This window comes from Hetaerina americana, unplaced genomic scaffold, assembly GCF_022747635.1.
Source record: "Hetaerina americana unplaced genomic scaffold, ioHetAmer1.1.p SCAF_6, whole genome shotgun sequence".
Classification (NCBI taxonomy): domain Eukaryota; kingdom Metazoa; phylum Arthropoda; class Insecta; order Odonata; family Calopterygidae; genus Hetaerina; species Hetaerina americana.
Genome location: NW_027287205.1, coordinates 83,810,230 through 83,823,918, shown reverse-complemented (window position 1 = coordinate 83,823,918; position 13,689 = coordinate 83,810,230). Strand labels below are relative to the sequence as shown.

Sequence of the window (13,689 nt, the reverse complement as noted above, 5' to 3'; positions counted from 1 at the left end):
CGACTAGTAAGGATAATCTTCATAATGGCCATTGCAGAGTAGCAGTACTACAAAAAACCCCAGAAGTTTCAGGAAGGCTGCTGTTTAATTGACTTCCTTAAGAGTTAATAAAAATAAATACAAAAAATGTTAACGGATTTCTTTGTAAATAAGGTTTTTTATAGTGTCCAAGAGTGCCTAGAAAGAGTAATGTAGGGAAAACTGTTTTTTAAATCTTATAATTATAATGAAATGAAGTACTTATATATATCATGTACATTATTATTCCTATGAAGTTGATGAAATATGTTAATGCATCTATAAATGTAATTGAATCTTAACAAAGCCCATGCAATTATGTATTGTTCCATGGCAAATAAATCTCTCTATCTATGTATAAAGGGTGCGGTGTGGCGATATAACTTCCTTTTTTTCAAAATGCAATAAAATCCATTTTATAAAATAGAATCTTTTTGTAATTTTTAAATGTAGGTATGTATTTAAAGATTTGTTTTGCACTGGTTTTGAATATCAAACCAGGTAGGTGATGCCCCCAATTGTCTATAAACTGAATAAGTCAATATCTGGTATTTTTCATGACCCTTATCAGCATTGCAGCTGATATGTGAAGGATAAAATTGGGGCAGAAATGGGGGGCATCACCTATATATATCTACAAGTTTCGTCACTTGTTGAAATTGAATTAAAATTATGATTAATTGAATTTTAATCATTACTATACTTTTACATTACTATTTTAATCATACATATATTATAGTTTTTGATAATTCTGGGAACACTATCCTCCAATTGCAGTGTTCTGAGCCATGCGGCAGAAAAGGAAAACAGAGGCGCCCTATCACTTGTCTTCGGGTGAAGATGGATGGACAAACGGAGCCTGCTGCCAAGCACTTCTGCCAAAAACTACCAAGGCCACCTGCTCGACAAAAATGCAACCGCCATCCCTGTAAATACCTCTCTCAAAATACCTCTCTTTGATCATATCATAAAGTTTCTGTAAAGTCTGCTCTCTTATGAAATTCAAAGAATGAAAGGTTGTAATTAAATCATATATTTTAGGGTTCCACATATCCATTCTATGGTTCCTAGGTGGGCATACTTAATTTTCGTGGAAGAAAAAATGTGGCTTCAAATACCTAAGTAATTGATAGGGGACGTGAATAATTTTAAATCCGAGTGATTGCTGAAAAGCAATAGTTTTTACCTTAAGAGTGGTGTAACAGTTGAATATATGTTCATCAATGATAAATGTAAAAAATCTGAGTGTGTTTTGCGATTATATGCAGAAATAGTTGGTTGCCTACAAGGTCTGTCCCAAAACTAGTAGGACGGAGTTGGTTAAAAAAACTTAATTGCCAGAATTGATACATTCACTTAAAAGTCTTTGAAGTAGCACCCTTGTGTATATATATATAGTGCTGCAGGTTTTCCATGCCTCAAACACCTTCTGGAAGGCAGCACCCGGAATGCTGCTTAGCTCCCTCGTTATGGTCTATCGTAATGCTTCCACCGAGCCATGGTGAAATCCTTTCAGTGTGGCTTGAGTGTGTGTGGTGAAGAGGAAGAAATTGGGTGGGGCATTGCCTAAAAAATGTGGATCCTCACTCACATGGTCAGGAAGCTCTTGGCAGATCCGGGTGCGAGTTTCTATTTGTTCAGCCGAGAGCACTCGTGGCACCAACTTCAAATGCATCTTTCTCATACTGATGTTTTTGGTCGCAAGTCGATGGACAGATGTTGTGTTTACTCAGAATACATGGGAATACTCAATAATCTGTGATCCCTGTCCTGCAAAGAAGAAAATCTTGCAAGAATTCTGGCAAGTTCTTGCACTTTTTAAGGTCAAAGGGCCCCTTGAACGTTTGGGGTCTTCAACATCATCTCCACCCTCCCAAAACACCTTTTGCCACTCAAAAACACCCAGTCTAACCATTGTGTTATCACCACCTTGAGCATGTCATGAGTCTCTTTCCCTATTTTGTTCAGTTTCACCCAAAATTTGATGATGTGGCACTATTCTTATAACCGGTTCATATCAGAGCATCACATTAAAAAAGTTTTGCAAATGAATGATTTACCCTCCACAAAGGCTGGGAGCCAACTGCCTACAGCCTTTCTGGAGACTCCCCTCCCTTGAACCCAGCCAGAAAAACTGCCGCCTGTCTATCCACCTATCCTCGAAAAAATAAGACTACTTTTTGGACTGACCTTGTATAATCTGTATAAGTATTTCCTTCCCTATAAAACTTAGGTGCCTAACTTAAGTACTCCATAATCTGATATTAAAAAGACTTGAAACTATTATTTCTGCTCTTTTTTCTTAGGTGAGTATACATCATGTGAGATGCTGAGAGAGGCAAAATGGAAGGATCATGGACATCAGAGTGAGCTTAGGGATGGTGAATATAGATTGACAGTTGGGGGCATTAGTGTGTCAATATATTGTCACGACATGACTTCATCCCTGACACCAAAGGAATATCTCACCTTGACAACAGGGGAAAGGGAAAATTTTTCAGAATTTTATGATAGAAGGTGAGTAATTTGTATTGAATTGAATAGTGCTTTTTCTGAATCCCTTTATGTTCTAACTATCAAATATATGCGAAGGTATTATGTACTTATACATAATCAATTATGATATTTTGAGGTTTTGACATAAAGTTTACTCTTATTAGCATGTTTTATAAGGGATCTTGACTTCTCAACATGCTAAACAGTGAGAATGAATACCTTCAGAATACCTTCATGTTGCAGTCATGATTGAGGATAGCATTGAGTACATACTTAACTATGAAATATAGTGCCTTGGCTCATCGGTGATAAAACATGGAAAGAGCAGTCACTTTATTAATAAAATGATTAATTATTTAGCTGTAGACAACATTTTCCTCTACTTTCCTCTGTCATCATCTATTTTCCTTTATGAAGTACCAGTCTACAACTCAGACCCCTTTTCTTCTCTAGAACCATTTGGCTTTGCCGTGTAAAAATCAAATTTGTGCAGTACACCTGTCACTCAAAGAGTTCTACCACACTCCTCCTGTATATTTTTAGGCATCATTCTGAATGTGCTTTGTATAAAATATACACACTCTGGTCTGCCTCTTACCCTACACCCCTTCTTCCACACTGCAGCATGCATTCAATCACTCCAATTCTGTCACTCTGTCCGCAATCAATCTGTCCATCATCTCCCAAATGTCACAAAAAATTCTAAAACAGGCACTTTACTTGTTGAAGGCCACAGAAAAAATGTTTTTGATAAAACTTTCTACTCTCTGCACTTCTATCTTCACTATGGTCTGTCAGGTTTATAAATAATAAAGGTAAGTTTGAAATATGTATATTTGTCCTTAGTTACCAGAGGCCTTCATTCAAATGAATTTTCCTGGAGTAATTTGGGGAACTCAAAAGGCCATATCCATGGTTTTTCCCTTAAGAACCTCTCTGGATCAGATTGAATTTATTCAATGGTTGGAAAGCAGGAATAATTTTCAGAATGTGACATTGTTTTCAATATTCAGGTTGTAACGCTTAAATCCGTACAAGCGGGCAATTTCCTCAAATGAGATTTCCTCACTGGGATAGCAAAACCTTCCTTAGACTTCTCCAAAGAATCATACTTGGCCACAATATCGTAAGCAGTTGATCTGGGGTACCAGAAGAATTGAACTATTTTGAAATATAACACCCAGCGTGAACACTTTCGACAATAGTGGCTCTGTGATTGTACTCTGCCCTTGTATGTGCCATATTGGCCATTTTGAGGTAATGACTGTTTACTAGATGCCCATAGCTTTCAAGAACGCCAATCCCAACCTTCAGTGGAACAGCAATATGGCAGGATATTGAAATTAGTCCGGATTTAAGCACCACACCCTGTATATTAGGTTTTTAATTGTTTATAGTTATAATTATTTTCTATAAATCTGTGTATAAGTGAAAATCTCATTGATTTCATGTTGTTTTGTTCATTCAGGTTACTAAAGCCCAACTCATGCCCTGATGGTGGACTCCGGAGAGATGACTGTGAGTGCACCATTGATTCTAATGGTAAAGGTGGCCTCACGGCTTTCTCACGTGTCCGGATAAATATCACCTCTATGAGAATCAACAGTAAGTATTTTCATATCTCTTTTAAATTATGAAGGGCAAACTGAAAATAACATGGATCAACCCAGAGTTTATAGTAACAATTTTAAATATTTGTAAAATTCCATCAAAAGCCATTATTATATGAAGAGACTGGATGTACTTTAATTGATCCCGAAGTATTCACTGGAGGTGAAATTTCCATTATTTTGGATAGCACCATCAAATATTTCAACCATAACAATTAATTATAACTTCAAAATATTTGAACAGGTTGTGATTAACTAGTTTTTTTAAAAAGTAGTATTTAACAGTTGGGGATCTGGTTGTCCAAGGGTTGGACCGGGAAGGCCCGGGTTTGATTCCTGGGCATGGTTCTCTGGGCACACTCAGCTTCACCGAAGCTGTGTGCAACTTCTAGCGCACCAGATCTTCCTGGGAAACCCTATGCAGCACAAGGAAAAGGATCTGGCCCACACCTGGCACGTGAAATTCATGCCTTAATGTATGAATTTCACATGCAGTCTCTACCCTCTCTATCCTCACCCATCAAACTGAACTTTGGGTTGATAACAGTGATTAGTGGGATTTGACAGTAGAAAATGTCCCACATTCACAATTTCCCTTCCCCCCACATCCCCTTACACAATAGCCATCGCTGACATAAGTTTTGTGGCACATACTATATGATTTATTCACTCCTTTACCTTTACCCAAGTAAATTTTCAATGTTTATTATGGTAATTATAATACTTTGAATATTTACTTGTTATTTTCTATAGTTCTTTATTTTGAACCTTATGTTTATATTTCTTCCTTTTTTAGTTAAGTTACCTCTATTTATTTTTCATTCATGATCACCTAAGGTTCATGTTGATGCTTCTATTGCTGTTTCTATGGTTTTGGTTGTTATTGATTGATAGTTTGGTGGTGTTCTGGTCTGATGAATTTGTGTTACTTTGGTTCCCTCTTACTTTGACCCTCCTCTCATCCATTATACCCTAATCACCATCCTCACTCCATTTCCTCTGCCCATTGATCCCCCAAAACATTTTCCCCTTTCCCCAACCACCACAGACACTGCAGGTTTATCAAACACATCAGTCTCCTCCACTCATTATTGGCCAGATTAGTTTTAATATACTGAATGTCTCTTTTTATATTGTACAGAGAAGTTTGACAGCCTTCTGAAAAATGCCTACAGTTAACATGATAATATCCAATGGCTCTCAACTTAGAACACTTTGATCAAATAACTATGCAAATGGTAGAAAAGAAATGATTTTGTGATTTATTATACTGGAGCAGATGAACTACTTATTGTAATGTACACAGAAACACCTCTATTATACACTATTGTGTGAATTATCTCACAAATCACTTAATGAATCAACATTTTTTTCAACACCTTTACCGGTTTCCAAAACCAGCATCAAAAAAGCCAGGTGATAAGTCTTGAGTTGTATCTGTCGAAAACTCCTTCTTCAACTCATTCACCCACTCTGTTTCAACGTATCTTTTAACTCAGATTGCCAAAGAATGGTGGTCTGATATCAGCAACAAAAATTCCATATTGTTGTGCTTGTATTCAAATGCCTTCTGCGCCGAAGAGTACCATCATTCTACTTCTATCAGTTCTAGCTTTCCACATGTACACTGCCAGAGAGACATCCTCGAAGAATTCTTTTTCTTGCAAATTATTATGTGAAACTTGCAATACACTAGGAGAAAAAACCATATAATAAACCACATAGCATAAAGATGATGGATCCATTAACTTAAAAGAAGACTTTTGAATGTTCTTTCCATATAATTTACCTGTTATTTACTTAGATACAGTTGAAATAATGATCATATTAGACTAAAGCAATCAATAGACTACAATGAATGGCTTTACCAATGAGTACTTGAGCCTCGAATTTACTATTCGCAACACAGATGTAATAAATTGACAAAATGTTCATTGCCTGCATATATTCTATTGGGAAAATAATAATCTTATCCCTTCTATCAGCTATGGGAGAGATCACAACAAGTTCTCCAAATTATTTCAACCGGGAAGTTGAATAATGTAAAAGAATGGGAAAAAGCTAGAAATTTGAATTGTGAAATGATATACAATTTCTGTGTGTGTCTTGTCATTAAAAATAATTTTGTTGACAAAATAAGACATGTCTTGGAGTTATCTTAATGATAATTGGAAGGCATAGGCATGCGTTTCCGAGGACATTGGGAATTGGAAAAATATTACTCTTTAAAATTCAAATCAAGACATGCTTCTATGTCCTCATGTGGAGACAAAATATTGATTTGTGTGTGTGTGAGCTTGTGCACAATGGGGTGATTTTACTTGCCTCCCATCTCAAACTGCTATCTAATTTTGTATTTAGCTGAAGACATGACATTTGCCAGGCAGTTGCATGGAGCAAGGGTGCCATATGGAGAAGCAGGTGACTGCTACAGCTCCCTTGACTGCCCACAAGGTCGCTTCAGCATAAACCTCAAGGGCACTGGACTGAGGGTCCACAGCAGCATGGAGTGGGAAGGTCGCGGTTCAGGGGCCTCAGTCCACGTTAGCAGGAAGGATGTAAGTGCATTCCTCAGCTCCTAAGAGCTCCAGGAAAAGAGATTCATCCTCTGATGGTTCTCCTCCTTAAGAATCAAATTATCAATCTCCTTCAAAATGATTATTGCCAACCTATTGAATTGAATATGAAATATTTCTGCCGCATTGAATCCAATTGGTTTATTGAAATGAGGATTAAGGTTCTATTGTTTCAGGCTTCACTTCGTGGAAGTAATTGATATCCATTATTGAAATAGAAAGAAAGACTCGTACTTTTCCACAGATTTTATTATACGGCACGACGCGTTTCACCGACTTGCGGCACCATCAGGTACCTGATGATGCCGCAAGTCGGTGAAACGCGTCGTGCCGTATAATAAAATCTGTGGAAAAGTACGAGTCTTTCTTTCTATTTCAATAGAGGATTAAGGTGTTGACCAGTTTGTTGTAGCCATTATATACTTGATATGAGTTGGGCAGACTCCTAAAACATGCTTGCTTTTACTTGGGCAGGATGGTCAGTTGGTGGTTGGCAAGTGTGGAGGATACTGTGGGGCATGCCACCCAGCGGGAGCCCCTTGGATCGCATTGGACATCATGCCAAGGGACGGCGGGGCCCTCCGCTGATGGCGTGCTCTTGTCTCATGAGTGTCTTCAGTCAGAGGCAACAGGCCAGCTAGCATTGCTCCGCCGTTTCACACATTACAACCTATGTCATCGTGCATGAATGTGAATAAGCATCACATACCATTTGAGTGGTGGCAGGGTGAGAGTTAAAGAGGGTGATGAAGTTAAGCCGAGCAGGTCTCGAGCTTTCAAGGCGGCATTGGAATGCTTGATTTGCAAAGAATGTTTTCGCATCATATCATCTGTAAAGAATTCCACCTCAGTAATAACTTATTATAGTGTGCAGCAATGAACAGTATGCATGGGGAGAAAGAAAAATTTTGGGCTGAAAATGTGGTACTCGTTAAAAAAAATTTAAATCTATCTAGCCTTAATTGCTTTTCTCAATCAAAAGTAAACATGTTTAGTTAATGGGATCTGAAGGATCTTAGAAATTGTGGGGCTGATGTATAATCTCTCTGGGACAAATGTGGAATGTGCATTTAACATGTGAATTAGTTGACAAACTTTTTCAAAGAAGATTAAAATTGCACTGAAATCAGGATTACATCTCAGGTGTGAATTGAGCGAATTGATTGATTTCCTGAGATAAATATGCACATATTTTGGATGAGTTCCTGCATTTAAGATTTTATTATGGAATATTTAAACAAGTAGATATAACTATACTAGAAACCATTTAACAACCGATTGCAGCATTTGCTTAAAGTGCACAAACAATTCTACTTAATCCCCGGAATAGGAATGCCTTTTAAAGCAGATGTTTTTTTCTCTGATGTGCCCATGATATTGCTAGAATGATTGTGACTTAGAACAATTTAATTAAGTGCAGGCTCACTTTTAAACGACACTTTTAGTCATTAAGCTGAAAACCCTCAATGATAGAGTTACCTTATAATGACACTTTCTTGACAATATCCTGCACACACTTTAATGGATACTAGTAACAATCAAAACCAATATTAAGATTGAATCCATTGGAAAAGAGCTCGAAGGCAGTGTATATCAGAGTCATGAGGGACCATACAGGTTGTCGAATCCATTATAGGCTTATTATTATCTTGCCCTTAATTTATTGGACATCAGTGTTGTTATTGATGATATCAGTTCAGCTTTTTATCCATTAATTGATATTGTCAGAGTTTTAACATAAGTGCAAAATTTGATCACAGGATAACATCACTGCCACAGAACCTATTGCACAATAGGACTAGTTACTTGTGGTCAAAAATGAAATTTCAAGCACATTGAAATCCCATTGTTATTTGTAAATAAGTGTCCTCTCTGTTTAAGAACAAATGTGCTAAAGGCAGTTTATTTCAGTTGTGTTGTGAAGCTCCTAATCTGATGGCATAGGTGAATCATTTGAGTGTTTGGAATTTGCTGCATATTTATGTTAATTTGTGAATTATAAATAAATTTGGGAAGTCAGGCAGAAAATATTTTTCAAAATGTATATGTCAACTCTGCCTGCATGATCAAAAATATCCTAATATGCTGTCAACTTTGAGTAATTCTACAAGAGCAAGACATTTCTAAGGTCATAATATTTGGATGCCTCTTATAATATGTCATGTATAATAATGTGCCTTTTTAAGAGTAACATTAGTTAAAAACAAATTGTTATATTCTCATAGTGCATAAATATTAGTGGTAACATGTTTTAATAACTGTAATTAGTTCAGTCAGGATGCAGGCTGCTGGCCTGGCTGAATGTCACCATTAATATTGGCAGTTATCAAACGAAACGACATTAAATTCAGTAATTCATAGATGATTAGCATCTTGAAACAACACGAACTTTGAAAAGGAAGCTGAGAAGATTATGCACTATTCCAGCATGTTTTTCTTGGGGATATCCCAAGTCTTCTTGGCTCTCTGCTTGGTAAGAAAAGGCAGATAGAGGGAAATTTTTTGGCAATTTTTTATCAACAAAACACCATTTAGAATCAATAGCGCAGTTTGTTAGTAATTCCAATGCTACGCCAATGGTGCTGAAGTGGCAGCTTCAGACAAAAACGGAATAGCATTATGAAAACCAAATTGTTATTTCTTCAAATGAATGTAAATTGAAACTTCGTGTGGTTGTTGGGGTGCTGAAACTTTTGCCAAACACCATGCATGGGTTATTGTTTGGATTTTCCATTGCCATGAAAAATTTACAATATTGAAATGCATTAAAATTTTTGCTCTTGCATCATTGATAGATAATTCTCTGAAAATGTCAGAGGAATCTTGTTATTATGTAAATTTAACAGTTCCTATTGCCATAGCAGAAAATGGAAACTTTTTTATGTTAAAAATGGAAATGCAGAGGGTGCAGCAGATGTAGAAGGATCAGACGAAATTTCAAAGCTGGCTAAAATCTTTTTCAGTATTTGTCCTATTTGAAGAACTGTATCATGTTAGGTGAAGCATCTCAGGCATTTAAAAACTTTTTCCTTCAATGATATCAAAATGATCATAATTTGTGAATACCCCTAAAAGTTTTGTTTTAAGCTAGATTTTGGTTTTGTCTGCGTCAGTCTGATTTCCACATTTGTCATTTTTTAACTCTGGTTTCGGTCATATTGTACAGGGTGTCTAGTGTCCTTCCCAATTTCTGAAAACCAATCATGGGAATTCCACTTAAAAAAGTACTCTACTGGTTAATGCTAGCTTGTAGAGGCTTGATAGGTGGGTTTAGCCAGTGAGAATCTTGGGTTCTTCGATATCCATTATGTGAAATAGTTTATTTCTCCTTTTCAACCTTCTTATAATTAACAGATGAATGAATAAATTGAGTCCTATGCCAACCAAAGGACTAAGGTCTCGTATTATAACCAGACTTTAAACTCTGGTTAACTAATCTAATAAATAGTCTTATCCATAATCTTATTGTTGCCTTTTCTTCTAGTTTATTTGAAAGTAATTTTTCAAACAACATGAAATATGTTGAGAAAATTGATGTTCTACTAAATCTTTATAATTATTAAGCTATAGTAGTTTGTTAGTTTGGTTATGTTGAGTTATATCTTAAATCAATGCATCAATTTTGCAAAAGCTTTCATTGATTGATTCCTAATAATCTCTACACTCTCAGAGGCATTGTGCTCTCTATTCAGGGAGCTGAGCAGCAATTAAAAATATGGGTTTAGTTGGGAGTAAATAATACACCATTGCATACCGAAACTTAAACTAATATGCCGGCTAAACTGCTAAAGATTGATTGAGTCTGGATGATCTTTAAAAACATTTGCGAGGACTATGCATAGTTTGTGCTCAGTATGCAACCATGAGAATATTTTGCACGGTGAACAGATCAATGTTTAGTTTTATTGACCTTTCTTCTAAGCCCCTTCAAAATGTCTTCCTCTGAATCCCCTCAGCCCCTCACATTCCATATCCCCTGCTCAGGGTGCACTCCTTCAAGTGGGTAATGAGATGAAAGACTCCTGAATATGTCTGATTAATGGCTTGTTACAATATCCGAATCGTATGAAAAATTTAGGAATTTCACCAAAAATTTCATTGACAAGTTTTAGTTGACACCCTGACCATATGCTATGACCAATATATGCAGTAAGCTCATAAAGGAAACTCCATCAAAAACTATGGCGATTGGATTAGCTTTAAACTAATTCAATAGATGATTTCCAATTTGTAGAAATGTGAAACAGTAAATAGGGAAACACAATTGAAGGAATAAACAACGGTGAAAATGTGCTATTATTTGTATATAACCTTAGTGTTAATTGAATTATTTTCATCTTAGAACTTTATTTGTTCTTTGAAAAATTTCTTGTAAAAAGCTTACATAATTGTAACTATAAGAATTGTGTTTTTAAGCTATCACGTGGAAGTTGTAATATTAAAAGTTATGATGTAACAAAACTTAACTCTGTCCTAAATTTTAGACTAATTTGTAGTAATGAAAAGAAATATAGCACTGCCACTATTATGGTTCACCTCTTAAGTCTTATACTTCAGAGTTGCTAATATGATTTGTACTGTGTACATATTAATGTCAATAAAAGTTTTTATTATATTTTTTTTCTTATAAAAATTAATACTTGCCCACACAACAAAAACCTTACAATGCCAGTACAAGATACAACAAGAAAGTGACAATCTTCATCTCATTACATTGATTTCTCTCAATTTTGTATGTTCAATCTCTCTTTATCTCTCTCTCCCAATCTTGCTCACTCAATCTCTAAATCGATGCCTCTCCATAGTGGTCTATCTTTCTGGTTTTCTCTTGATTAATCTGTCTCAATCTAACATATTAGATCTCCCTACAAACCTTTTGATTAACCTTGTTCTTTATCGATATTTCTGGTTTTCTCGTGATTAATCTGTCTCAATCTCTGTCTATTCTCTAGATCTCACTTAATCTCTCTCAAGTCAGCTTAATCTCTGTCTTGCTTGATCTGTCTTGATCTTATCAGATCAGTCTCCCCAATCTGGTTCTAGTCATCTCTCTCAATGAAGGTGAAAAAAGAAACTTTGCATTTTCACATAAAGATTTAATGTATCACAACCATGCTTTCGATGCTGGGCATCATCAGGTGACATAAATAAAAAATTTTTCAACTTACATAGCCTGGCTCCAAAGTTGAAAAATTTTTATGCATGTCACCTGATGATGATGGGCAGCAGGTTATGTTACATGACGAATGATCCCTCTCTCTTCATCCATTTTAACTCTTCCTAATTCTCTGTCTTTTGATGTCTTATTCTTTCTCTCTAGATCTCTTTGAATCATACTCTCAACTTCGAACATGGCTTATGAAGGATGGATCTCAAAGTTGTTGTAACAGAATGGTTCAGAATGGAATTTTGAGAAATAACATATAAATGAGACAGTTGCTACAAAAATTAATTGAAAGTAAGAAACATTAAAGAATCCCCTGTTGAAATTTGCTGACAGGACTTAAATTTACAGTACAGATCACAAGCATTTCATTTTTGTGTATTTAAAATGTACAGTGAAGATACTTCAATGGCATATGTTGGCAGCTGAAACATTAGTTTGTGTCTGTATTTGGTAGAGAGTATTTTACCATTTGTAACTCATTAAAGCAAAGCACTAAGGCAAAGCTGGTATTAGCATACCAAATGGAAGTAAAATGCCACGATGTGACAGTTGATTCCCTCTCAAATTTGAAAACCATGTCAAATAAGTACAAAAAAAATTTTAACCGATTCTGCTGCCCTCAAACATAGGTTTTTTTAAACAATATTAACAAGGCTTGCGGTAGACAAATCAATGGCCCCTCATTTTTATTGCTGCCTGAATCTACTTTGGCACAAAACAAGGGAAGTATTTAAAAACTGCAGGAATTTCAATAAAGAGGGTGTGAGGGTTATGAGGAATAAACAGGTATCAAGCATACCAAACCTGGTTGATCAACCAAAATATTGGTTTGATAGATGAGGATGGAGCTCACCTAGTGCCCAACACACCTTTTAAATTGAGATTTTGTAGAGCAAAGACCATTCAGAATGGAATTTTGAGAAATAACATTTAAGAGAGAAAGACACAATGTATCAAGTTATTTAAGAGAGAAAGACACAATGTATCAACTACATAAGAATGTACTTCATATAATGCCAGCTATATATACATATGTATGAATTCACCTAATATACATACACACATATACATGTCAATAGAAATTTGGCATCATATTTTTTTAATTGGTACTTAATTTTGTATCTGTCTTTGAAAAAGATTTAATTGATCGTGGTGTTTCATCATTTTCAAACACTGCTACTTTTTGCTCAATATCACCTGCTATTCATCATTGCCCCACTTCCCAAGTGTATTCCTGACCAATGGCATGCATTATCCATCTATTGCTGATCATAAATATATAAAGACTGGTTCAATCTGAACTGGATCATCATTTTGATATTTTTCGAGAGTTATCATATTGTTCTGGATATTTCCACGTGAAAATGGTCTCAACTCGCTTGAAACTAACATTTGTCATTTCCGAAATATCTGCAGCATATCATGCAGCAGTCACCTCTTGCATTATCAATTTTTATGTACTTGTGGACTTCACTTTGTCAAAGAATCTGCAAGAAGTGATAAACTAGCCCAAGTTCTATTGGTAGGTAATATTCAATCCCATTGTTAATATTTATCATGGAAAAAATTTGGAACTGACAATTTTTTCATTAAATAATAGCCGCTGATTTTCCTTTGAATTTCTAAAAGTTAAAAATTCTGTTTGTTATAAGACGTTAGCACCATGTTGTATTGAATCATAGTGGCATTCGATGTTACAGTGATTAGTTTCTTATCTTCAGTATCCTATTTTTGCTCCAGTTTGACTATCCTGAATTGTTTTCCCTTTGAATTTAGTCTTTAAGTAGTATTAGTAGTAGTATTAGTAGTCTTTAGTCTGTAT

General features: G+C 35.7%; 1 protein-coding gene across 1 annotated transcript in view; it reads left to right on the top strand.

The window, feature by feature from the left end:
• The window catches only part of AdamTS-A (ADAM metallopeptidase with thrombospondin type 1 motif A), a 752,668-nt gene extending 745,380 nt beyond the window's left edge, over window positions 1–7,288 (top strand). Inside the window, exons 24-28 of the mRNA XM_071594266.1 lie at window positions 796–946; window positions 2,325–2,535; window positions 3,983–4,119; window positions 6,486–6,682; window positions 7,175–7,288. Coding sequence (XP_071450367.1) covers window positions 796–946; window positions 2,325–2,535; window positions 3,983–4,119; window positions 6,486–6,682; window positions 7,175–7,288 — 810 coding nt within the window. The remainder of the gene's footprint in view (window positions 1–795; window positions 947–2,324; window positions 2,536–3,982; window positions 4,120–6,485; window positions 6,683–7,174) is intronic.
• The last annotated feature ends 6,401 nt before the right edge of the window (window positions 7,289–13,689 follow it).